The sequence below is a fragment of the Molothrus aeneus genome, chromosome 13 (assembly GCF_037042795.1).
Source record: "Molothrus aeneus isolate 106 chromosome 13, BPBGC_Maene_1.0, whole genome shotgun sequence".
Lineage (NCBI taxonomy): Eukaryota > Metazoa > Chordata > Aves > Passeriformes > Icteridae > Molothrus > Molothrus aeneus.
The window spans coordinates 5,879,713-5,907,686 of record NC_089658.1 but is presented as its reverse complement, the minus strand read 5'-3'; the positions used below and the strand labels follow the sequence as shown (position 1 = coordinate 5,907,686).

The following is a 27,974-nucleotide window of genomic DNA, read 5'->3' as shown; positions in this document are numbered from 1 at the left end:
AAATTTAAATGGCACAAATTTCTACCTGCATCTGAATGCCATCCATGGCAATCAGCTGGACTTGCTAAGGCTTCCTAGATTCAATTTCTGGACAGGAGCTGACAAGCTGTTTATTGTGGCAGTTACTGTACTATGGAATGGGGGGTTGTTCTGCCCCTTCAGTTGATTTTGGGGCAAGTGTTGTCTCATCTCTTCATGCAGCATTAAGTCTTTTCTTTGCACACAGTACTTCTTTATATTATCTGTGAAAGGTAAAAGTGAAGAATTTATTTTTATTGATAATATGAAATTTTCACAGAGTCACAGAAATGAATTACAACTGAATAGCAGTTATCAGTCTCCCTACCAAATGTAATGCATGCATTTTAGCTCATTTGATCTTGGCAAACCTCAGAAGTTAATAAGTTAGTAATCAAGAAACAAAATAAATTATACTAACATATTTTAACAAAATAAAAATAAAGCTCAAGTGAGAATACCCTGGAATCATATTTTACCTATAACAATTTACACAACCTTAATAACATTAACAAAAAACATTTGAAATTAGGTTTGGGCAATTTGTCCAGTTGAGAATTAGGCTGATTAAATGTCAACATTCTGAGCACTCTCATGTGCAAAAGTGTTCTATAATCTGACAAATTAAACAATAATAATAAGTCTTCATCAAGTTCAGGGTGTAAAATAATTTATTATGTTCTGGTCATAAAAAATTTAGCTACTATTCTTGGGGTTTTTAAACAGCAGCAGTCAAAAAAGTGACAATTGAAAAGTGTTCAATAAAAATAAGGCAAACTTTGTAAATTTGTTCCTTAAAAATCAATGCTGTAGCACTACAGAATCAAGGGTAGCAGAAAATAATAAACAAGGACTTAGTAAAACAATCACCAAGTCATTTCTTTGCTATCACTTTAGATAGCCAAGGAAGCATTGGTAAAGCAGTATGAAAGTAAACTTTCATTTCAGAACTAATAAGAATTAATTAAGATTTAAAGGCATCCTTTTGAGGGGAGGAAGTGAAGTATGCCCTAGTGATGATAATTTCATACTCTATTGGTTTAAGTTTGTAAAACAAGAGAGAATAGTGAACCAAAAGCCTGGACTCTACTGTTTCTGCTCAGTGATCCTCTGGAGGCAGAGTTTCATGTAGGAGTTTTTATTGCGGATTTCCAGCACTGCATCTCGGACAAGCTCAATGAACAGCTGAGGCCAGAGCTTCTGCAAGGATTCATTCTTCATATTGATGTCAGCTGCTTCTTTCACTAAGTTCTCAACGTATGTCTGGCAAAATGTTTTTCTTTCTTTGATTTCCTGCATGAGAGAAAAATTACACAATGTATTAAAAAAAAGGAAAAAAAGATTAAACCAGAGCAAATCCACAAAAACCCTCTCAAAAATTGAATGAACTAAAGAACATAGCAATTAGCTAGCAGATGCTGTTGTGTACTTTCTCCCCCTGGTTCTAAGTTGTATGGCTCAGGGTCTATGTCCAGGCTTTTATGAGTGTAGCCACAGAACCTTAATGTATTCATAATGTTCATACTATATTAAGTAATTAATTTATCTGAAATTAATTTTCAAGTAATTCTATAAATGCCTGTTAACAGCATTACAATTTGTGTTGCTTTCTGGCATAGCAGGGAAAATTTACAGAAATTATTAAACACTAAACTACTTTTCCTTCTCTCCCTTCCCAGAATTTCATCCTTATAGTACAACAGTTGAAAAGTAGATAGTTCTCTACCTGCCCTAACAAGAACATTGTCATAGAAAAACATCCCAGTACTCATCCTTTTCCACAGTCACTCTGGCAAGTGCTGGTTCCTAATGTGTATTACATTAGATACTGAAGTAAGCTGAACTTTCAAAAATAATAAAAAAGATACTATGCTTTGTGCAACTACTAGCTCTGCATTTTAATAACTCAAACTGCATTAATCCCTGATTCAGCAAAGTTTCTATAAAATGCCTTAAGCTTTGAATAGTAAGTTATATTGGAGCTAAATATCTAGTTAGCTTGAATGGCAGCAGTGTTAAAAATGTTAGATCATGCTTCAGGTCACCAAAACAAAAGTTTTTAATGACTAATAAAGGTGAGAAAATGCTTTCCAGCAGTTTCAGCTAAAACTCCAAATTATTAATCAAAGACTCAAGACTGTCATCTTTAGCAATACACTTCTTCAGTGTCACATTTGTGAAGGTTACAGCTGCTGGGGACCTGGAAGGAGTCCTTTTTCCAGGACATAATCTTGTGACACCCTGTAGTACCTGCTGCCACATGCATAATGCTACAGCAAAGGACAAAGTGGGAATTGCTGCACTGGGAAGAGAAAACAACATATTTATTTAATGGACTGTACAAATACTAAGCTTAGTCTATTTTATTTTATTATAGGGCTGGTTCCGTGGTAAAGGACAACAGGAATACTTCACTGTCTTCTCCATGCCATTCAAAGATTTAAGAGCTATCACTGTTTTTGAGACTAAAATGTTTTCTTAATTTAATTTAAACCCTCCACACATGCAGTCATGGTCTCCTTCTTCTGCTGTGGATCTAAGATAATAATACCACAATGGAATAAAAGATTCAGTGATTACTGAATTTGATTTAATTTCTTGCACTACAGGATTTACATATTTCCACATAATCAAAAAGCAAACAATGGGACAAATGTGGGAAGCAGAGTGCCTACAGTTAGAACTCATGATGATTGCTCAGAAGGGAGATTGTGGCTGGGAACAATTCCCCTCTGCCCAAGCAAAAGAGTGAGCAGATCAAAAACACAAACTAAAACAAGCGTGACTGATGCCCTTGTCTGAAACAAGCCAGCTTGCAATTTTATTAATAATTAAACCTAGTACTTTGCTTATATATTTATTTTCCTGTAGCTCACTTAAAAGCTAGGAAGCAGCTTTTTGTTACTACAGCCTGAACTATCTCATGTGTTGTCTGAAGGTGTTCTTCACCAATTCATTCAGGGAAAATTGAACACGCACAATATACATTTTTCTTCCTAAAAAATTGTGTTCACTCCATATGGCTTGTAGGTGAGAAAGTATTTCTGAGACTATGGCATTGTTCAGGAATCACATCACCAAGGACAGAAACTGAACATTTTCCAGTATTTAGAGGAAAAGATCAGTTAGATAAAATCAGATATGTAAATACGTTAAGCACTGATCTTTTAAAATCACCATTCTCAATAGCACAACTGAAACTTGACATACAGATAAATTCAAAGAGTAGTAGCCTAAGGTTACCTAAAGGAAAATGTAAATATTTTGTAATGATATATTTACCTCAAGCTTTTCCATATGAAAATCTTTTGTCATGTAATTCAACGTTGCTCGAGCTGTGCTTTCCCCTCCACTTCTTCTGTTATCACCACTTTCCTCACTCCCAGCCCCAGATTTCTTTCCCTTTCCCTCCAGCAGATAATGGAATTGCTTCCTCCTGTGAAATGAGATTTACAATCCTAATTATCAAAAACTTTTAAGTGCATATGTTTCTAGCTATTGTGAGGGGGGGGGTTCTCCTTTTGAACATACATTTTTGAGCTTTGAAGTACTTTGCATCCTCAAGTTATTTAATTACATATGACTCTAGATGTCCCTTCATTAATTTGTCTCTAAACAATTGACTCTGATATCACATAGCAACTCCTAAATAGGAAGTCTTGCAGCTTTAACTTTTATTAAGTATTTCTGCATAGTCTTCTATAGAAGACTAAAAATAGGGGGTTTGGCAGTCTCTTTTACACAACAACTCTTAAATCTGTTAACCATTAATTACCCACTATAAAACACCCACTAAATAACCAGTTCTCATCATGAAGGTCCACAAGTCTTCAGCAATCCCAGTACAAATGCAGAATTGAACATGCAGTTCATTTGTGTGCACATTCCTTTTCATCTCCTCAGCAGACTTCATACAAGGTCTGGGAAAGCCTCTGGCTACATAGACCAGGAGTTGGTAACACCTGTGCATTATGCAGAGGACCTATCTTCTAGAAGATGGTATTTGTGAAATTTTCATCTTTTTACTTAAAATGAAGTTATTATAACAGTGTGCAAAAGAGTTAAACAACACGTTCTGGACAAACTCCAGTTCTGTTCTTGTATTTTACCTGGATTCTCCAAATAATGAAAGCATGCGGTAATGAGGCAGCTCTGAAGATGCCACATATGCCAGAATGCCAAAGAGCCTTTCTGCCTTTACAATGTCATTTTCAGTAACCTGTGAGACAGTGGGAAGAGGAGAAAAAAGAAAAAAATTACATTTCAAAATTAGCACATTCATATTTCATTACATATGTACATTGAGAATTAACTGAAATTTTTTATATAGAACACTGCACACAGATCTGTTGCAAGCACACCTTCAAAACATAGACTTGCTTCTACTGGCACTTTAAATGTATTTTAGAAGAAACCAGATGGGGTACTGGTGCTTGTTTTATTTCCTGTCATTCTGGATATTTTAATGTATATACATGATGCCCCGTGCTTCATGATAGTCTTTGTGAAGTAAGGAATTTTAAAAAGGTTCCTTACATTCATTTTCTGAAGGCCAGACATATTAATTCTGCATGCATTTACAAAAAGGTCTACTGGAAAATTTCTGATTAAGCTATGCTGGAGAAACAGAAAGATTCTGGGCATGCACATGTGAAAAGATAACTTACAGACTCCCTTATTTTGGCAGCATCATGGAAAAGGTTTTATAAAAGAGAGGCTTTAGAGGGAAAAATTTTTCTCTGTATTTGTCAGCTCCTGAAAATAAGTGTTCACTCATTATATTTCTCTAAATGTCTACCATACTGTTGTTTCAATATTAAGTTCCAGCTGCTCTTTAACTTTCAATGGTTGAAAAATTTTCAGGATTCATTTTACACAAAATTGAAAAGCATAAAGAAAGTGGAAGAGATTCACTCTTTGGTGCTGCTGGTTACTATTTTTTGCTTGTCTTGGCTTGTAGTCTCTGGAGACCACGGCCTGTGTTTCTCCCTGATGGCCAGACTATGAACTGACTTCAACTGCCAAAAGTTTCTTGGCACAGTTTCTGGACTCCTGCTTTTGTACTGAGTGCAGAAGCAATCTTTATGATCACCATCTGACCTGGATAACACTGGACAATGAACCTTACTCATTGACTTCTTAACTTCTGGATGAAATTTAATTTCCATTCACCCTATGACATACTTTGGGAGAGCAACCATTATTAAATACACTTCAATACTCACAATATTTACTAAGCACTTCCAGATAAACTTTGTATTCTGTGCTATTGAAATGCATGCATAAAATGGAATTTTGATCCACATTAACAGATTTTTATTGTATTCTTGTGTAATGTTTAGAGACTATACAATCTACAGTTGCCTAAAGTATACTGCTATAGCATAATGTAGGGGTAAATTTAGTCAAAACACAGATCAGTCAATTAGAAATGTCAATTCAATTTTTACAGTGGAGTTGTTAATTTTCATTTAAAATTAAGTAAGTCTTACTTAGTAGCCTAGGAGTAGATGACCTTGCTGAACAGTCTGCAACAGAAGCAAGGTCTAAAACAAAGAGCACAGAAGGCAGCTAGGGAAACAAAGCCCAGTGCAGGCAGAAATGCCTGCTGGAGAAATAAGTGATTTTAATGTATTTATTTATGTTAAGAGAAGCATAAGGACCAGGTCAACAGAGACAGCAATGCTGAATACAGTCTCCAGCTCACAGAAACTCATGTTCTCTATCTTAGTGCAGTGCATTGTTTGCTCCATTAATCACAAAAAGATGATAACGGTGGTATCACATAAATGTAAGGCTTTATGCCTGCTCCTTGCCAAGTGCACAGAGTAGGCACTGACTGTGCCAGCAGCCCTGCAAAGGCACAGGGATGCATCTGTCACACTCTATCCCATACCACGGGGTGCACAGCACTCTGGAGGGCTTGGTAACTTCAAACCTGGACAGCTTAGAATTAATCTGAGTTTAGAATTAATCTGAGATTACTATCACTGGGAAGAATTTAATGTAGTATCTCAATAAAGACAATTTGCTTCTTCACAGTTAGTAAATGTAACAATTGGACAAGGGCACAGAATTATTGTTAGGGGGAGACCAACACTCAGCTTCTAGCCTGGAATATTAAGTGGAATGGTGGGGGAAGGCTGGGGAGAAAATAGAAGTTTTTTTAAAGAAGTTTTTTACAGTTTGATAGTGCTAGAATGATGCAATTTATTTAGTTAATTCAGTTAGTATATATTGCTTTTATTTTGCAACTCTGCGTACCTCAGAGCTGACAACACAATATGGTCTCCACAAACACTGCACACAAATGGTGATCAGAATAGCAGAATATGCACATTTCCCTTTCTGTCATCTGGAACTGTTATTTAGGGCTGATCTAAGGTCTGAGAATCACTTCAGGGGTTGTGTTCTTTACATTGAAATAGAATTTTTTATTACTCATGTTAATCCAATAGGTATACACATCTGCAAAGCTGAACATCATGACTTCTGCTGTAGAGTAATGAAAAACAGCAATCAGAGCTCATCTCTTTCTTCTGCTTAGCTAAGACACTTTTCAAATGATTAATGACACTAGAAAAAATTCTGTATGCACATCTTCATGTAGTGTGGTCTGGCTGAAAAAGTTTGTTGAGGACAAAAATGTTCTTGTCATACATATTTAAGATCTGATATATGCCCTACATAAAATCATGCTGTGCTACATGTGCTCCATTTACTAAATTAATCCCCAAGAACTATTAAATACAAAGTTTTCCCTCAGAGACTGAATTTGTTGACCTTGAGATTGTAACAAAAAGTCTACTTAAACAGTTGTGTTACTTTCTCTCTCCATGAAGACCAAACACAAGAATTATCTATTTGCTTTTCATCCGAATCACTAGTAGATTTTGAAAATATGATGTAGTAAAAAAAGAAATAAACTTTCTATTTTTTAAATCAAATTTGAAGAGCATTTTTTCAGCAAAGTACTATTTTGAAGTTATTCTATATTTTTCATGGGATTACTATAGTTATATTTTTTTCCTTTTCAAGATACTGTGCTGTTGGAGTGAGCCCTATTTCCATCCTTTCCTTGCTAGTTAATTCATTTAAGCTCTTTACCCACTCTTACTCTTCTGAGTGACTAATCTATGTTTTATATAACTAAAACCAAGTGAACTACAACATCCAGCTTTGGCTGGATCAGATAACAAGTATATCTAATCCAAAACATATGATGATGACCAAATTAAAATACCAGATCTAAATACTAAAGCTGTGTATTATTTTTGCTCTAATTAACTTCCATAACATCTCTTAAACTTATTTAGCATTTAAAATTGAATGTGTATTCATACATTGTGTTGCATTGTAACTATTTTCACCCCCTTTATGATCAAAGCCCAAGTATAAAATAGCTGGTTTATATGCTTGAATAAATTTAATTTCAATTGATGTAAAGGGGAACACATAGTATACAAAGAACAACAATATTAGTGTCCTAACTTTATGTTTATTTAAACACGAAATGTTCACTCAACAACAAAAAATGCACCCTAAAAATCTTGTACATAGCAAGCAGAAAAACTTTTTAAAATTGTATTTGACAGACTTTTCCTGTAACAGGCTTAAAGCAGAAAATATGATTCTATGGTATTTTGTAACACTGGCAATTGTAAATAATCATATACAGTAAACTACTAAGGACTCTGTCAAACACATTTTTGCCTAAGTATTCAATGTCAGTGCTGTGATTTCCTTAAAAAGTGCTTCTTAAAATCAAGTGCAATTGGGCAGTTCTTTAATAATAATTTCACATAATTTTACTAAATATTATTAATTTTAGTATTAATTGCACAAGAAATTACATGGTGAAGTCTACTTAAATCTTTTCCCCCTGATACCGAGAAGACACTGACAGGGTTGTGCTCATTTCATTAGGAATTCATCTGCTCTTTTAAAACAACACTAATTTATCCTGTAAGAACAATTATAAGAAGCAAGACCATGCTACCTTCTCTCCATTTATCTTCTGCAGATTAAAATGGTTCAGTCTGAAGAGAACATAGTATTTCCACAAAGTGAAGTTGACAACTGGATTTCCCTGAGGATCAACTGTCAGCTGTTCCATGCGATGCATCTCAGCCAAGGCATTGAACTGCTGCAGCGCCACAAGATTTGTCTCCTTAAACTTCAGGTGCTAAAGAAAGTCAAACCCCAACAAATTAAATAAGGAAACAATAAAGAGTGAACACAGTGATTCTATTCTGTGCCACTCCATTTTCAAACTGTAACACTCATGTGTCTGATGAAGCAACTGAGCCCATTTCATTTGAGATCGCTGTAGCAAAACACATCAATGTATCAACCAACTGCTGTATTACCTATACTAAGAGATGTCAACCTTACAAGCCCCAAGCAATTTCTAAATTCTTTACTTAAAGCAGGAATATTTTCAATGTTACATAAAGCAATGATACTACTTAAACAATGCCTACTTTAATTCTACAAGTAAAGCACCTGCAATATCTACAGATAAAAGTAAGTACAATACACGCTTTTAAAATATTCTGCCCTTTTCAGGCACAGGGTGCTGGCCTAAATCATTCCTGCCCTACACCAACGTTCCTATGAACATGGTGTGTGCTACATAGTAGCATTAATGCTGGAAGAGCTAGGGGGAAAAGTTGATGAAGAAAAAAATTTAGTTGTGATTCTGCTATCACCCACAAATTGTCCCCCACCCACAGTGAAACAATGGTTTCATTAAGACAGATAAATTTGTCTTGAGCTCCCCACAAATTGATCAGTCTCAATTAAACTATTAAGTTTTGTTATACTCAAAATCTTGAGAAGCAGCAGGGAGCTCCAGAGCCAATCACTCTCAGCTACAAGTTGCTTGCTCAGATAATGTTTGTTATTTCTATTTTACTATCTGCATCAAAATGACTGATTTGAATGACTAAGAAAAAAAGAGACAAACTGAAGAGACTTCTCATTCATGTTGCTTTTCTCTATAAAGAACTGAGGAATTTCATTAACTGTGCTTATTTAGTCAGCTATTCCTTCTAATCTTCATCTTTTTATCCTATCAGCAATTTGCTCTTTGGACACAAATGAAGTCTTCCTGATACCATGGTTTCATAACAATAGTAAAGAACAATACTATATTTACACACAAGGTTTGCAACTTAAAAATAATTAGGTAGGTCAAAGGAATTAAAAGAAATAAAAATCAGTCTGAAAATAAATCCAAATTTAAATTATTAATTTTTAAGTATCAAGGTTATCATTATAACAGAAGAAAATATGCCATTCTTAACTGTATCTATTCACATGAAAGCACTTAGTGGGGGGGGGTATGCCAAAGTAAGGTTCTATTAAACAATCCATATTCCATAGCTGTTCAAAGCTGAAACATGAGGCATGCTCACCACACAGTTAGGGAATTTTGTCTTCACTTTTGCTAACACTTGAACAATTTCATCAAATTCTATGAACATGAAGGAGACTGTGGCAATAATGCCAGCTGTTTGAACACTCCAGTTTCGATCCAGGCACTCCAGTGCCCCAGAGCCATACAAGCCAAGAGTGTCTCCTTCCACCTCCACTAAATGAGACTCCAGAACAGACAAGCCTTGTACTGCACTGCTCAGGATTGTATCAAGAGATCTGTAGAGGAAATAAAAATACAGTGATATAAATGAGATGATTTTGAAATAATATCATCACTCTATCAAGTAACAGTCCTTTCTTTTACCAAAACTCAACTGTCAAATGCAATGGCATTTCTCAGTATTCATTCATTTTCAGTACCCCATCTGGTTCAAATATATAAAGGCTGGAAAACCCTTCTTCCATCAAGTAACACTGTATTTGTTCTACTTCTTCAGCAGAAAGGGTCTGGGTGTATTTGAGTTGGTGGTGGGGTCAAATTAAATAAAGAGTCCATTCACATTTAGTAATTGGCTTTAAAATTTAAGCTCAGAATGGTAACCTAGCATGTTTTGTGTTGCTTTAGACATCTAAACCAAGCTTCAAACAATCTATTTATTTAAGCAATGTCGCCTTCACATTCTGTTTGCTATGTGAAGTGTAAAAGTGGACATAAGCAATAACTCAAGCATTGCTTTCAAACAATGTGACCTTTCCAATTCACAAGAGCAATTTTTAAATTAAGCAATCAATCCAGGTATTCCTGAAAACGATTTCTTTTTGTCCTACCTCAAACATGACACACTCATCTGGCTGGACCTAAAGCGTACAGAGACCTCAGGATAAGCACAAATTACAGGTTTAGAAAGTTATGTGATGATTGTTATTACTTTATTCTTTACCACATTCTTAGTCTTGTTAATGTATTTTGACTAGTAGCAATCATTTGACTGATGTTCTCTTGACAATAAGAATCAGAACTCTAAAATTTCACTCAACTGAAAATGTTGAGAGCCCACCACTTCATATGTGAGGTTTTAATTACTTCTCTATTCTGAATTGCACCTGCAATTTTATTGCTTAGTAGCTCATCTTGCAATTCTTCACTATGATAAAACACATACATCAAAAGAGCATCATTTCTCAAGCAATGGCAATTTTTTCATTAACAGACAAACAGTCAAACTACCATAGTTACACTGACTTGGTCATGGGGGAGGGATTACCACCACTGAATTAAATGGCAAAGAAACCAAGCAGGCAATAAAGCAGTGGATAAATGCATTGAGGGGAAACCTTTGGAAGCACAAGAATAGAAAAGATGATGGCAATTTAAAAATGCGAAGGAAAAAGGGGTTCAAAAGATGTAGCACTTGACTGGAGATAAGAAGCAGTTCTAGCCACACAAGACTGAAACTCAGATGGGTTCTACTTGTGAGAGACAAAGACTTCCTGAGCATCCCTGACATTTGCAGCATTGACCAGGGACAGCAGGAAGCTGTACTTGCTATTGAATTTGTGCAGACTATTTTTTCAGGCATTTGCTCGAGCTAGCCAAGGTTGAAGTGCTACTTTGGTTTTAGCCAATCCAAGGCATACACTGCTCATTAAGTTCTGCAGTGGTTTCTGGCCACATGGCCACTTTTTTTAAAGCAAATAAGCAAAAATAATATCTTTTAAACCAAAAAATACTAAAATAATCTTGAGAATAAAACTAAGTCTGGTAATTGCTACTGTTACTGTATGGGTGTGAAAGCAGTCCAATAAAAGATGCTGTAGTTCAGACTAAGAGCCTGAATTCCACTATGAAACCTCTTGATACACAAAGAGATTACAAATCTTCATAACGCTCATACATCTTCATTTTGTTCATTTAAACTGAAGGCAACAATCTAAGCTGTTAAGGAAATGAACAGCCTCAAGAAGGCTCAGGAATTCACATTTAACATTTCTTGTAAACATGAAGTTGTCCTTTATTTAGCAAAATCACATAATAATTTAGCTTGCACTTCTTTAGGCACTGAGTTGCTGTTCTATTTCTTTTTAAACATGTTACTCATTACTAATAGTCAAAAGCAAAGTAAGCCATCTTTCCAGGGTTGCTGTGCATATATAGTACTTTTGATAATGAAATACAGTGAGATCTCAGGGGTGAGAAGCAGTAACCTGGAACTGAAGACTTGAACAGGTAAAAGCATCACCAAATAAAATACCTGCTTTCTTCAGGAAATACATATGCAGCACTGCCATTGATCTGGCAGGGCTCATTTTCTTTATCTTTGTTTAAAGAAGCCTCAAGAGCGAGTTGGTTCTGCTGGATCTCCCACTGCCGAGCGATGTTACCGATCGTTAACCGCTTCTTTTCCTGAAACGAGACACACCAGGCACCGTGAGTGTGACAGGGCAGGGGCAGCACATTTGTTTGGTCTGAAATATGCTGCTCAAGCAAAACATTTTAAATTGTTTCAGATTGAAGAAACTGTACTAGTGGTTGGTGGTTATGCATTAAAATCAATGCATTGTTCTAGTGCTATTTTGCATAAGTGCCAGCACATAATTTCACAAAATTTGCAATAAAGAAACAAGAAAAGTAACATAATAAACCCACAGCTTATGAAAGCATGAAGTTAAGTTACTTAGGACATGGAAACTGCTACTTCTGCAAGTTTTTCCATTTCAAAGAGCTCAAAACTCTAGTTCATGTTCCATTTGCCATGGGAGTTCTGACGCTCTCTGGTCAGTGCTCTACACTTACAGACTTCCACAATGACCGAGCTCCATGTTACAGAAAGGGAGGGAAGCTGGAATCATCAGTGGTTTTTATCACAACAATCTTTAGAAAATTCTGTTGGTTCTCAAGGCTTTAGGGTCTCAACCTCAATTACTGTACAGCTCTACTGCTTTGTTAGCCCTCAGATGTGGGCTGCTGGATTCCTACAGAACTTCAAAAACTTCCATGAATTCCTTCTACATAAAGCAAACTTTACAAGTGTGAAGATTCTGCTAGCAGTAACTTTCTCTTGTTCCAGTAAATATTAAGTTCAACCACTGTTGGAAAGGAATGACATTCTCTATACATTTCAAAGCACATCTCAAGCTTTCCCAGAAGAGTGGGTTGGAAGCAATAAAAGAGAAGTCTGGAAAAAGAGATGAAGAAATTCTGTTGTTTGGACAGACAAGTATCAGCAAGGGAAAAAGAAGAGATGACATTGGTGAAATAAACATTTTCAATGCAGTGCATACAGGAAAACAGCAAATGTTTGCTACTGAACGAGTGCCTATAATTTCATTTACACTTCATATAGCATAAGAAATGTTGGAGAAATGTGATGGTAAAAGAAAATTGCAGAACATAATTCTCTAAATATTTTTTCAGATTTTACTATGAAGAAACCTATAGTTGACAACTTTTTTTGCTGGACATTGTATCTATGTCATATTTGTTCCTTCAGCTCAAATGTGTAGAACAGGAAAAAAGCCTGAATCATAACAACTCATTCACAAAGGAAAATCTACAAAATCATCAAATCATATGAAAAATATTGGTGTTTTACTGTTATGCCACTTAACTATTTGAAGATAGGAAATATACTTTGATAAAATAAAGTCTAAATTGTAATGTTGAAATTGATTAATGATGACACTAGGTGTTAAAAATATTTTTTCTTCTAAGGAAATTTTCCACTAGCAAAAAGCACCTCAAAATCTAGGCCACCAAGTCAAAGAATCTCTCTGCTACAAGGAAATATTATATCAATGATTAAGAACACAAACTACAAATAAATACCTACTTTTTTTTTTCTAGTCAGAGACACACTTTCAACAGCATGAGACAATGTCATGTGTGAAAATTCTTTACTAATTTTCCATTTCTTGATGCTACTAAGATCTATCACTAACACTTCAAATCTGAAGATACTTTAAATACATCAATATCTTGCAGGGAAAGAAGAAATACCAAAACCAAACAAACACACTGCTTACAAAACCCAAAACCACCTCTCAAACCATATCTAAGTCTTTTTTTATTATATCAATATTTTTAATCAAACAGAAATATACAAGGATACAAATATACAAGAATCTTATTCACTGGACACAAAATTTTTCACCCCTATTCTCTTGGGGGGTTTTGATATACTTAAAACATCTTTTAACACACTGTTAACATTCTGTTTGTGTCTTTTTATTTTTCAGTTCTATATGTTTGCTACACTTCTTATGGCCTCCTGCAACTAATCCAGTCTAATCCCCTTCATGAAATATGATTTTACCTAGGAAATTTAATATGGACATGAACATTTCTTGTTTATTTGAATGCCAAATGGAAGGAGATTGTTTGTACGGGCATTACTGGCTGACAACAACAACAACAACAAAAGTAGGCACTTTTTTCACCAAAAAAAGAGATTTGGAGCCAGATGATGATATTCACACAGCAAATGGAATGAAGATACTCTTAGATTCTGGATCTTTGGTCTCCTATTAGGAGCACAGCTCATGCAGTCAGCAGCCCATGAAGAGTGTTCTGGAGGGCAGCAGGGTCTGCCCTGGTGGGGCACTTCTGCCTGTGTGTGTCAGCACCAAGCAGGCCAGCTGGGCTGGGAGATAAGATAGATCAGAGTTGTGCTGACAGAGACACAGCTGGAGCCTGCCTGTGCCCTCAGGGCCCCTTCACTCTATCCACAGAAAGGAACAAACTCAAGGGAGAAAACGAAGGAAAAACTACTTGAGAACACCAGAGTGGTCACCTGGAAAGGGGAGACCAAGGAATGTGAAATCACTGGAGATGTCCTTTAGTTTAGCCTGGGTTTAGGAAAATGAAGTTTGCCATCCACTGACATGTATCACACTCGTGGTTCAACATGGGCTTTCTGCTAAAGTGTACCTTGCATGTTTGACTGAATAGAGTTTCAGTCATGGAGTGCACTGTTGAAGCTGTGAAAATAGATGGAGGCATATTAGGGTATATAATACAATATCTACAGCCAAAAAAGGGATATAAATGATTGCTGTGAACTGGTTTACAGTAACCTTAGAACAGCCATGACAATACCTTAAGCAAGGTCTGTCTGTGGCTTTCACGCTTCCTCTCTTCCTCTTTCCTGGCTGCAATAGATGCCATACGTCTTTCTTCTTCCTGGAGGAAAAAAGAAACACAAATTCCTAAAGGGAGGAACTAAGCCAGTTCTGAAAAGTATTACTGATAAAATATGTTCTTGTGTTGGTATTTGAAATGGAAATTTTCATTTTAACACAATTTTAGAATTTTTATCATCTAAATACCATTAAAACCAATCAAATTGTTAATTATAAATAAGTCAAGAAAAACAGAATAAATTACTACTCAGATAAAAATGCTGAAGATAAAGCAAGTTAAAAGTAATATATGTAAGAGTCTTTGAAAAAGTATAAAGCATATGGTGACCATGAAAAATATTTTTAGATATGACACTGCAATATATCTTTTTAGTAGTTTTTGCAATTACCAGGATTTTTTTTTTTTTTGTAAAAAACACACAGAGCAAAAAAGCTGGGTTCTAGTTATGCTTGAATCACAATTCAGGATTAATTTTTATCATTATAAGCTTTTTTCTGGGCCTGGCTTTTCTCAATCAGCAACAGAACTTGAGAAGAACAGAACATTTTCCAAGTTAGCTATTCCATGACCATTATGCCTCATCAACATTATTGCCTAATGATGAAGTCTCAAGAAGAAAGTCATTGATTTCTAAACAATGCAAGTGAAGCTGTTTCATTTTCCTGGTACAGCAATTTGATACTGCAATAGCCATATTAGGTTGGATGCCCCTTGTTTACAGAAGTCTAAACATTCTCACAGCACAGTATTTTTAGAACATATATTTTCCAAGTAACAAAAGAAAATGTTCACTATGAAGTAAAAAGTGTAGATTCTTTCCAACACAAATATTTGGGAAGCATACTTTAACTTATTTTGATTTACTTCACATGCCATTTGGGCGTTTCTATTGAAGCCTCTTCCCAGAACATATGAAAAGTGTTTTCATTTCCTCAAAATAGAAAGCTCCTGTCCAAATCTTTTCATTTTCTGGAAAAGTTATATGTTAACAAAATTAACAAACAAAAATGAACAGAAAGCACCATCAACCAATAAGACAAATTGACATGTCAAAATTTCTGCATAAATACAACATGCTATGTTTAGAGCATTGTAAGAGCCCCTAAGCACATGGGTGAGTGCTTACTGGAAGAGAAAACAAAACAGGAACTTCACACTTAGCAGGGCCATTACATTTTTAAGAAAACAATTTCCAAAGCATAAGAAATTCAGTGCACGTAGCAGACTTACTCTGATGTGTGTACAGTCCCCCTGAAACCAACTGACACACCATGGAATTTGGCACCAGTCTGAAAAGGGGTTAAAGAACAGATTTTCAAACTGTTCCTCCATGACTATCCTAATATCATATATTAACAACAGCAGTACCTCAATGCACAGTAAGGCAAGAGGCTTTGCACAGAGCAAGCTTCTATAACAAAATTGTATGCAAGAATTTCCTTGGAACACTAACTGGAAAGCCCCTAACTTTTTTTTTTTTTTTAATTTATTTATTCTCAATGCAACTTGTCTTTCACTGGTGAAGTTCTGTTGGCAGCCTCCTCTACTACTGGGCTTTTAAGCTATTCCTAAACAGGATATTTCCAAGGGGCTACTGCCATGGAGTTACAGCACAATCCTGGTTAGAAGGACTTCTGTAGGTCACCAGTGCATGTTAAAGGAGATCACCAGTAACTGAATGACAAAATAAAAGGGCTCGTGGATACAGAAGGCCTTCTAGATGCCACTCCAACAAAACATCACACAATGAAATCCAGCAGTGAATGGGATGGTTCAGGGTTCAGGCAGGCTGTGGAAATCATGAACAAACCCCACACAGACAATATGTCACAAATATGAATGCATCATTAATAATGTAAATAAAAATGTACTGTTCCTCACTATATGATCCAGAATTTTAAGAACTGAAAATATTATCCCAATTATGTATTACATTATTCTGTTAGTGTTTTGTCTAAAAACCACAAATCTTAAAATAAAAGATAAACACTAGCAAACTACATTAGTGATATCTTTCTTTAGAGAGCAGGTTAGATTTGTTTCAGGGTTTTTTTTTTAATTAAATTGCTTCATTTGACTGTGTATCTATGCTTTTAAACCAGGCTTCCTAAAGAAACAAGCTTTTTATAATTTTTTTGTCTTCATCTTCTCTGATGACTTTTCAACACATTGATCATATCAAATAACAATGTTTAGAAGTCTTAAACTAAGGGACTTTTCTTGTTCCCTAGAAGTTTGATTATATTAAACTGGTGTGTAGAAAGAAGAGAAATGTAAGCTAGTTTTACCACCAAGGAAGAGGAAGAAGAAACTATCAATTCTATTTGGCAGAAAACATCTGGCCATTCATCAGAGACTCAGTTTCAATCTAACTGAGCTGGTGTTGTGTTTCACACTGGTGGAGGTGAGAGCTTGATAACAAAATTCCATTAATAGACAATTAGCCTTCATTAATTTTATTCATTTCAAAACAATTTGCTGTAGTTTTTTCCCAAGTTTTAAAGCAAAAGTTCCCTAATCATTTTTCTCTCAGCTTCTACAAATCTCTTCTTTCTCTGTCTTCCTTCCCAAGGCTGTGCCTTAATCCAGCCCAGATGTGTACCTTATGACTGCCTCCCATGCAGGAGGGTCTGCTGCCCCCACTGAAGTCAGTCCTGGGCCTTCCCTGCCAACACAGTCTCCATACAAAGATCAAAATCAACTAATGCAAACTACTTTCTAAAAAGAGTTTTAACTGAATAAGGCTTTTTTTTCCTTGATCAAGAGTTTATCCTAATTATAGACATTTTAAGAACACTAATCCTTCTCTAAAATAAGCTAGCTTAGCCAAAAATTAAAATACATCCTTAGCTTTACTCAGTATTCGTAAAGGCAGAGTGATAGAGAAAGTCTCTGAATAAAGATCAAGGGTTACATCTACATATGCATTCTTGATTAATCTTAAAAAACACATTCCCCAGGAGCCCACAAAAAAAACCACCCAGAGCACTCAACAAGTAATGAAACAAACCCCTGCCCAGCCTTGCCACAATTCATTTTTACGGTCATCCCTTCTCTTTTAGAAAGGATTTGGGAAGAGCTGGAGCGCTCTCCCTGTGTCACTCGTTTCCCCTCGCTGTCCCGCGGGCTGTGTCCATGTCCGTGCCTCTGTCCGTGCCTCTGTCCGTGCCTCTGTCCGGACGCGTTCCCGGGCCGTTCCCGCCGCTGTCCCTGAGGGCTCTGCCGTGCCCACGGCGCCCCCTGCCGGCCCCCGCGCGCTCTGCAGCAGCGCCCATCCCTGCCCGCCCGACCGGGGGAGGAACCCCAGGGAAGCGGGGAGGATCCGCACGGAGCGCAGCGGATGCACGCGCTCCTCCTCACCGCCGCATTGCTATTCTTCAAACAAGGTCCTTTCAACAAATGACACCATTTAAGTCACACTTAAGTGTCTTATTTCCCAGTGGAAAGAAAAATAAAACCGTTAGGGATCCCTCCCTAAAAAAAAACCCTCAGTGTGGGAACCCAGGACATCCCTCTGGCTGTCCAGGACGGCCAGGACCCCTGCCAGAGGGCTCAGAGACCCTGGCATAGAGCCCAAAACACCTGTGGGTTTGATTATGAGCAATCACCAACCTTATATGAAGATCAGCAAGCTACAACAGTTTAAGTAGAATATTAGTGAAGTTATCAGGGGGTGGAAAAGTAGATTTTGGGGTTTCTGTTATGGGGGTTCAGGAGGCAAGATGGAGGGAATTGGGCATGTCCAGCCTTTCTCTTTCTTCTTCTTGGCCTCCATCTTCTGCTGTGATGTTGGCACTTACAGATTGGTTTAGAGTAGAAGCTCACTGTCTAACATAGGTGATGGGTATTGGAAAGTAATTGTAAACATTGTACACGTAGTTTTCAGTATAAAGACATAACACCACCCTGGGGGCAGGCAGAGTGCCTGGAACTGTCCTGCTGGATGGACCTCAGCAGGACAGGAGAAAATTTTTTTATAGATAAGACAAACTAAACAACCTTGAGACTGAGAAATGAAGAGCTCAGACTCATTCTCCATACGCCCGGGCTGGGAAAAGAGACTTTTAACATTCCCGGGGTCACAGCAAGCCAAAAGATTCCAAGAGCTCAGAACACTTTATGGTAGTGATGGAATCTATTCTGGCTAGAGCAGTAGAACCTACTCCCTGATCAGCAATGAAATGTCTAAGCAAATAATCAAAACCAAACACAGCTCTCTTACTTTAAGCTTCTAAAACGTATAAAACCTCAATGAAAAATCCAAAGCTTTGCTTCTAAGAAGACACAGCTTGTGTTTCAATCTGGCAATATTTTAAAAAATTTGCATTATATATCATATTTACACACACGTACAGGAATACATACACACTTAGCAAATTCTCTTGAGGAAGTCTGTTGGAAGTGATGGATAGCAAATGTTCCTGGTTATGTAACTCCTTAGTAAAGCATATGTACATATTTCAATCTTATTTAAATACTTTATTACATATCTGCAGACAGTCTCTGCTTACTATTACCAAAGAGTGGAAAAAAAGAAATAGGTCCCAATCAAACTGTAAGCACCACTGGGCAGGCCCACTTTTGAAAAAGTTCAACATACAAAGCAGGGTGAAAAAGCTTCAGAGCCCAGAAAAACAACCAATATGCCAGGTTAACCAAGGTAAATAACCACAAATGCAACCTGAGCCTGCTCTGACTGTGAGGCTCTGCACAAGCCCATTCCATTCATCCAGTCCCATCACCTTGCAGCTAAGGTGAGGTGAAAGTGTGAGTTACTGACACGAACACAAGTGAACAGGAGTCCATCCAGCTACAATAATTCAGCCTCCTGCCCAGTCTTTAAGCCTTTAGACTGAGCTACCAAAGGTCAAGAAAGCAAAAGATTTCCATTGAGCTGATGTTTTAGATACACAACACCAAGAGGTTGGGTTTTCAGCTGAAAATCATCTTGTCTGGACAATGGACAAGTGAAGAGCATTATAGGTGCTTAACCTCACTGATTTTATCACAAGTATGGCTGTACCTCAGTGCTTCAAGAGCTTGAATCTGACATTCAAAAAGGGCTTAGGAATGAGGTGGCCTAAGAGAACATCAGCCTCCACACATGTCAGGGTTTAAGAGTTGTCATAATTCAATCCAATCCCTTACCTAAAGGCAATCTACCCCAACTAAAAGAATAATTACAGTGCACAAATGTTTTATTCCAAGTACAGTGTCTTTGGTTTTCATGGCAAATTAAAATGTTTCTATGTTTCTGAATAGTGCCCTCAGGCAGAGACAGTTGTCATTAAATTTTTGCACCAGGGCTCCTTTCTCCAGGGAATCCTATGGAAAAAGCCTGGCACCAAAGTGTGTATATTCTTAAAACCAAACATGAATGAAGCTTCCAAGTCTCATAAAAACTTTTGACAATATCCTTCAGTAAAAGAAAAGTTAAAATCAGAACAAATAATTGTGTAAAACTCAGTTCTTGAGCAGAAAACTTCTGAAGAAGTTAGTGAAGAATTCCTAGTCAGGTAAAAACCCAGCAATCATCCAGCTCTCAGTTTTGTTGCAAGACAAAGCAATGCTAAAGTTCAAAATGCCCAAATATTCTTCAGGCTGATGAAGAAAAGATCCTATAAATGTAATTAGAGTTTCATTTCTCACACTTATCAAGAGTACAAGTCACATGCTCAACACTGGAAATCCATTCCCCCACTAGGTTAGATCTACCCTTAGAGCTGACAGCAACAACATATTGCAGTGCTAGGCAGAATAGCTGGATTTGGGATTGCCAGCTCTTTAATTTTACCACAGATCCCATGATACTTGTTATTTTTCTTTAAATCCCAGTTTCTTAAGTCATACGATTATCTGGGTAGCAGTTTTTATTGGAGAAAATATATAGCACCCTCTACGTGGAGAAAAATGTTAAAAGACTCAAAAACCAGAAGGCAAATAAAGAGTAAAACACATTATTTTTACAAGTAGGTTTATGAGCAGCACAACTGAAGCCTGGTTTTCTAAGGCTTTGTGTCTTTGTGGTGATTCTCTGATGTTTAACAAGGTGCAAACCCAGATTAAGTTCTTCCCATGGCTGTGAATTTCTGACAATTTTCCCCCATACAGATCTCATAGAGTCTAAGAAGGAGTTTGAGCTCTTTCTACCATTTTCCCTATCACTGATATTTCTACCAGGATCCATCTCCTCTTGACGAGGGTTAAAATGGGGAGATGGAGAGATATTTTCTTTATGCAACTCAAGTTTCTGAAATAATACTGATAAAACAAGTTTCTAAAAGCAAAGTAATTTGCAATTATTAAGTCAGTATAAAGTCATAATAAAAGTTATTATTAAGTCATTATTAAAGTCAGTATAAAATATAAAACCCCCTAGTTTAGGAAAGCTTAGAATATCCATGAAAAAACAAGTATTTAGTATTTTCAGTGATGGAAGAAAAACTCTCATGTCCCAAAGCACTTTCTTTTTAACATTAATGTTTTCCACACACATGTTACATTTTTCAGCCTAACTGGCTCTATGAAAAAGCATCAGCTGCAGTTCACAATGCAGTACAGCCTTGGTACAAAGCAAATGAGCATTTAAAGGAAGGTGTATATATCAAAACCTGGTCTAAAAATTCACCACTGTATCACTGTTGCTTGCTGCTGGACAGATTTCTCTGGTAAGAAATCATGCTTACACATCACTTTTGAGCAGGCACAGAAGAATTTATATTCTATATTAAAAGACAAAATTGGTGGCATTATGGTAAGACCCTGGTGATTGTCCTTCATCCCTTGGAGTGGATTTTCAAGAGGCCTGTAGGAGACTGAGTCCTCTCTCCCTTATCAAGGTTACTTGAACTTAAGCAGCAGAAACAGAAATTATCAGGGAGAGTAGGTTAGGAAGAGAGAAATACAGACAGACACAACCTGTGTGATCACCAGATCTCCCTTGAGAGGCTGAATAAAGAAACCAATTAAATTCTTAAATAAAAGATACCAATTACAGCAGTTTTAGGGCAAACAGACTACTCCTTTGGAAGAAATGTGCTGTTCCTTCTCAGCTACACAACAAAACAACAAAGACTATCAGGAAAATTCTAACCAAAAGCTTTGCAGGCTCTCTCATGTCACATGGCAGCTGAACACACAGCATTTGCTGCTGGAGTTTAACCACTTCAAAATAAACATGTTAAATGAAGTAAAAATGCAAACCCTTAAGAAAGGGTTACAGTTTTAAATATTATAATGTCTATTCACCATACAATTCCATACTAAATTAATAAAAAAAGTTTGTATTTTTAATATACACATACACACAGAAATGCCTGCATTCTACTTCTGATTTGAAGTATCTATGAAATTTGATGAAAACAGAAATTTCTTACTGTGATTCTCTTCATATCTAGCTGTCGGAGCTGCATCATATGATGGAGAACAGTGTGTTTGTACCATGTCTCCTGAGCTATTGGATTGCCATCAAGGGTGATATCTGACAAGGATGAGGAATCAGCAAGGCACAGAATATCCTCAAAACTGTAACCAAAAGAGTTTAAAGTTTTAATGTCATGGAGTAGGAATAAATTTGAGGTGGAAGATTTTATTTCTTAAGGACAGAACATAAATATTTAACTGTACTGAAACACTTCCACCTATCAATACTGTATATGACAAATACAAGTGTTCTGAAATACCAGCAGCTGCTGCTGGCAAACTTTTTATTCCCTTCACATACAGGTAAAAAGAGATCCAGAATAAGGAGAACTATAGGAGTATTTAAATCAAACTCCCTGGTAAAATATGATACATATAAATTCATATTCAGAAATATAATAGGTGTGTTTGCCATCAAAGGCAGCATGGAAAACCTGGAAAGTAAAAGGAGAGAAAGCCAACCACAAATATCACAGAATGATCCTAGGTGTCTGAATCGTCATTAATACTGAAAGTAAAACAACTACAAAAGCATCATAATCTTCAAAACAGCTTAGTCCATTAGTTTGAGTTCAGTCTACAAACTCTAACCAGCTGGCTTCTTAGAACACATCACATTTGGTTACCTGCCAAAAGTAACTGACCTGTGTAAAATGCATTTAGAGATGCATAACCTCTGTAGCGTTCTTTTCATTGAAAATGAAATGTGAAAAGAAAGCATCTCACTTATTTAGTACTTTTAAACATCAGAGAACTATTTGACTGGATTTTAATTTAAAAAGCTGAACATTTATGGTAATAAATAAGACTCCCTAACATGTTTACAAGGTATGTGTGACACTGCACCATCCTTATGTCCTTTGGCCTTCCAAAGTCAAGTCTGCCTTAAGTCAAGTCAAACCTTAAGTATGCCCTGAGCTTAGTGATCAGAAAACATATGCAGTACAGATGTTCATTTCAAAGACTGTCACTGAATAAAGTTGCAATAGCTATTGTGGTGCAATTGGTGCAGAATGCAAGGAGCTCCTGCACTGTACAAAGGGCACAGCAGAAAAGTGACAGGAAAGGGGAAGAGGTTTCTTTCTGCTTGGTGCAAGAAAACAACCTAAAAGCCAATGGAAAGTGAACTGTGGGTAGATTGTGACAAAGACAGTGAAAGTTCTTAAGATATCTGAAGAACTGGCTGTTTTGTACATGTATTTAAAGCTCAATTATTATTTTCTGTTTCTTTTTATGATCCTGTTTCCTTTCTAGAAAACAGCTTATGGAAGCATATTTTTGGAGGATCAGTCTGACATATTACATAAAATATATACTCAATATGTCCTAAAGATAAAAGATAATCTTCCCAAATGACACAGAATTTAGTAAGGCAAACTCAAACATGTTAGAACTAAAAACCCCATAGTCTGAATTTCCATTGAGCTAGAACATATTTTGCTTGAAAAATATGAAATCCTTTGGTCTTCAAAATTATTTTTAAGTATATTCAAAAGCATTAAATATATTTATTCTGAGTACTTACCACTAAACATTTAACCAAACAGTACTTCTTTCATTACATATGATTTACAGATTTTGAATAAAAACAATTTCTTCAGGAAATGACAGAAAAGTTGAAAGCTTGCTAGTGTGTTTTCAAGACCTTCCACTTACACATACTGCTGTGCTTTGAAATTCTCACTGCTTCAGCATGCCAGAACATTCACTCTGGACCTAAAAACAGATGTGCTTGCTTTATCCTGCCTTTAGCTGCCCTATTAGCAGATCAGTTTTAGAAAGAAACAGCAGTGCAAAAAACTGTTTTCACATCTTTGTATACGCATACAAAAAACCTGAGCTTTAGAAATTCCATATAGAAAAGTTCATATACTGTACTTGTCACACTGGTATCCTAACCCTAAACTAATTAAAGCTTTAACGTGCTACATTCCCAAACAGATTGCACAGATTCCAACCAAGCTTCTGCTGCTTCCCAGCACTCAGACTGCTGGGACAGAGCCCCGTGGTGAACACTCCGCAGCAATCAGAGGCCACATCTCAAGGCTTTGTCTCTCCAGCCTCTGCTCACCACAAAGGAGCCTTTAACCTGCTCAGGAAACACAACGCAGCTCTGGATGGTGCTGTGTCACACTGCCTCAGGCAATCTTCTCCATGGAATGTCTGATTCTCTTTCCAAAAGGCCTTCTCCTGCAGGACACAACCATCTCTCATTCCTGTTCTTCTTCTTACATAAATTATCTTAGCTAAAATTGTCATTTCAGCAACACAAATAAGTCACAAATTTGGGCTAAATTATCAGAAAGTGTTTTCTGGAAATCTTTTAGGAATAGATCAGTTTTCCATCTTGTGTTCATGCTCCTAGTCCTGCATCCAGGTCTCCCCTCTGCCAAAGGGACTCAAACCCACTTCTCCTTCTCATATCAGAATGCAGCAATTATCTAACAGCAGAGCACTCTGGAGCTCAACCTGCACCAGTGATACACATGCACAGGAATATTTATCTTCTGTTCTAATCTGCTTGTTTAGGGAGACAATTGCTCCTTCTCTACACATTTGCATCAACTTTTAAAAGCACATTCCACAAAGGGGAAAAGCTCTGGAAAAGAGAAGGAGGACAACATACTTACTATAGTCTGAAAGAACACCTGAGAGGGAACTCTATGTTCAAAAATACTCCAAAGAAAAAAACTTGTGTTTTTCCATGTCTCTAACTACTAAACCACCTATGAGAAGAGATGTAACTACCATAACCTCTCATTCCCCTTTACCTGCTGTCGTGCAAGCATTTATAAATTTTCATCTTGCTGAGTAAAAAGGTATTTTCTTGTTTTTATTAGGCTAAGAACAATGCTTCTCTCAGGTTTCCAGTTCAGCAACCAAATGAAGAACAAAAATTACATGAGCTTGTATCCAACTCATTCCATATACCTAGACTAAATGAAAAAGCCAACATAATGCTGACCTGGACAGCAGTGTAACACTGAAAATATGTATTTTGTTTCCAAGATTAAAAAATGGTCTTCCCTGGTTTCACATGTTCAAACATGAGCAATAACTTTCCTTCTGATTCTCTGTGGCAAATCTTTCCTGCAAATGTTACTGCAATCTCTTCCCTATGCCACATGACAAATTAAAAATGGGATTTCTCCCATTTCTTTATAACCAGCTCTATATATAGATATTGCATTCAGCCATCAGGTATAAACACCTTCAGAGTGTAACTGCTAAGATGGTTTGGGCTGAAGCCAAAAACAGGACTTCCTTTGTTTCCTGTCAGCATCAAGTTCAGTTTTAGCTTACATTATCTTGCCAATATATCTTTTTTTTACTAAAAGTTCTGCAGTGAAGCAGCAGCATTCTGAGTCCTTCTCTGAAGTATGAGGTAAAAAGAACATAATGATTAAACCCATGGAATACCCTTATGCCTAAAATAGTGACAATTTCTAATGGCATTCTTGAGTCATCTACTGAAGTATTAATTCACTATGTCAGTATGTGTCAATTTAAGACTCAAATATTTTCACTGACACAAAAATAGAAACAAGAAAATCTTTCCATGGAAGCATTGCTTCAGAAATGCTGTTTTAAAATAATGAACATTAATAAAGTATTGCAATGCAATGGTAACAAATATATCCAAGTTCTGGCAATTTTGTTGTTTGTTTTCATTTGCAGGGCTTTTTTTAATGCACCTACAGATAAATTAGTTAAGAGGATTTGTGCAACAATTTGCTCATCAAACAAAATTCAGTTGCATAGACAGAGTAGTTTTAAGGAAAAATAAGGAAAAATAATTTTTCAAATTACCCTATGGCCCAGACTAAATGGGGTAAGTGACTGAAAAGCATACAAAACCATTTAAAAGGGTGTAGGAATGGTCAGAGAGAGCACAGCAGTTCACTGGTTGGTTGCAAACAACTTCCTCAGTCAGTTCAAAGAGTATCAAGCCAAGCATCAGATCACAGATGGTCAAGAAAATAATTAAATATTTAATATTTAATAACTTCCCTGTAGAAAACATATCTACTATGTAAGTCTAAATAAGGAATTATTTAGAGGGACTTAGCCTTCAGAACTGCTATAGGTAGTAAAAGTTTATTATTTAAAAAAGCTCCAAGCTGAATGTGATTAAAAGAAATTTTTCATTTGTATTGTTTAAAATAATGACTGGTAAATAGAGAGTTAAAGATATCCACCCACCTATCTACCACATGCATATACAAAATTTATAGAAGAGCAATATCTTTTGTTTAACATTAAGATTTTTTTTATATCTATTTCAGCTGCAAACTCAAACTGAATTATGTATTTCCATATATGTTCTAGATAAGTATTTGTAGCTTATGAGAAACCTAAGCAATAGACCAACTGATGTCCCCATGGATAAATGACAGAATTTTTTATATAGTACCAAGAAGCAAGCTACTGATCACAAACTTTGAGAAATCTATCAAAACCTCACAGAAAATTCCAAACAATTTTCTTTCTTTGAACACTGTAAAAATAACATGAATTTGCATAAAACAATATGAGAAAGCAGCCAGAAAGCTACAACAAAAGACACCAAGTCCATGAAAAGACAGGGCAATTTCCCTGACTGCAGTGATGCTCCCTGACAGCAAGGGAGCCAAGCTGCTGCAGTCTCCTCCTTGCTCCTGCCAACCTGAGACTTTTTTTAGAAAGCCAGAAACAAAGGCAAGTCTCAATTCTGGAAATGATTCAAAAGCAGCAAAATGCTAACCCCCTCTCTTCACTATGCCAAATTAAAATGTAAAATAAAAAGACTAGCAAATTAGCTAAGGGAAGAGCATAAGAAAGACTCCATCTCTGAATTGTTTTGAAGTGCTTAACAGCCATGAGTATTTAAGATGTACTGCATTTGCACTTTAAGAACCTAAGAAACACAGACAAGTAGGTTGGAGCTGTCTGCAAGACACATAATGCAGGTCAATATAAAATGTTTGAGTGGCTACTACAATAAAAGCTGCTACTAAGTACATTCTACAGAGAAAGCAGATACCACAAGAATAGCATGGCATTTCCAGTAATTAGAACATGAAGCATCTTCCCCTACCCCACATTTAATTATTTGATTCTAAACAAAGAAAGCTGCTGGTGATCAAGGGATTAGAAAAAGGACATACCAAAGTGAAGATAATGCAGGCACTTAGGGTTTTTCTCAAATACTGGCACGAGTATAAAGGCAGACTTCAAAAATGCATTAATATGAAAAGGCACAGAAGACAAACATTTCTATTTATAACAAAATGCTCTTAGTTACTTGAAACTATAGAAGCCCAGCTTTGTGAGTTGAGCTATTTTGCTTCTGCCATCTGGTCTGAAAGGGAATCATGAATATACCTTTCAGACTTTATTAATACATGGACAAGTAAAATACAGGCATGAAATAATTTACCCATAGCAAGCAGAATCTGACTCAGCAATTTGCATAACTCCAGAAATATAGTGATGGAATGTTAAATATAATTTGTACCTTGCATCATGCTGCTTTAACAGATAACTAGGTTAACAGCAAAACAACCTATTTACAAATCCACTTTTAATTTTGACCATTATAAACAGTATGATAATCAATTAAAAATATGTTTCTTGGGAGAATACTCATAGTACAACTACATTTAAATGCAAAGGGTCTCAAGAATTTTTATACTTAAAGTAGAAAATACACAATGGCTTGATTTTTTTCATCTGATATGTTAGGGAAGGAAAAAAAGATCTGTACTCACAGGGTTTGAATTCAAATTTTCATGAAATACAGCTCCAGTAGGAAACTTCAAATTACTGATAGGAAGGAAACTACTATTCCCCTTACCTAGATATATTGTTGAAGCTGAGGAAGAGACGCTGGAGACAGGGCAAAGTATCCACATCTTTCTAGAAAGAAAAGATAGGCATAAATTCAGCAGATGAAAATGGCTTTTGAGCCTCTTTACTTGGCCTGCTGAAATGCTTTCATTTCTAAATGCTGTAACCTTGCTGCAACATTGAT

General features: G+C 36.4%; 1 protein-coding gene across 2 annotated transcripts in view; it reads right to left on the bottom strand.

Annotated features, from left to right (window-relative positions):
- Positions 1-252: 252 nt before the first annotated feature.
- The window catches only part of LRRC49 (leucine rich repeat containing 49), a 40,380-nt gene continuing 12,658 nt past the window's right edge, over positions 253-27,974 (bottom strand). Inside the window, exons 8-16 of one of the 2 annotated variants that reach the window (XM_066558973.1) lie at positions 27,798-27,859; positions 21,916-22,063; positions 14,495-14,578; positions 11,652-11,803; positions 9,438-9,675; positions 8,018-8,203; positions 4,128-4,237; positions 3,301-3,454; positions 253-1,311 (exon numbers count right to left, since the gene is read on the bottom strand). In XM_066558973.1, the coding sequence (XP_066415070.1) occupies positions 1,105-1,311; positions 3,301-3,454; positions 4,128-4,237; positions 8,018-8,203; positions 9,438-9,675; positions 11,652-11,803; positions 14,495-14,578; positions 21,916-22,063; positions 27,798-27,859 (1,341 nt within the window). In that variant the 3' untranslated portion in view covers positions 253-1,104. The remainder of the gene's footprint in view (positions 1,312-3,300; positions 3,455-4,127; positions 4,238-8,017; positions 8,204-9,437; positions 9,676-11,651; positions 11,804-14,494; positions 14,579-21,915; positions 22,064-27,797; positions 27,860-27,974) is intronic. The other variant, XM_066558974.1, reaches the window with a different exon arrangement.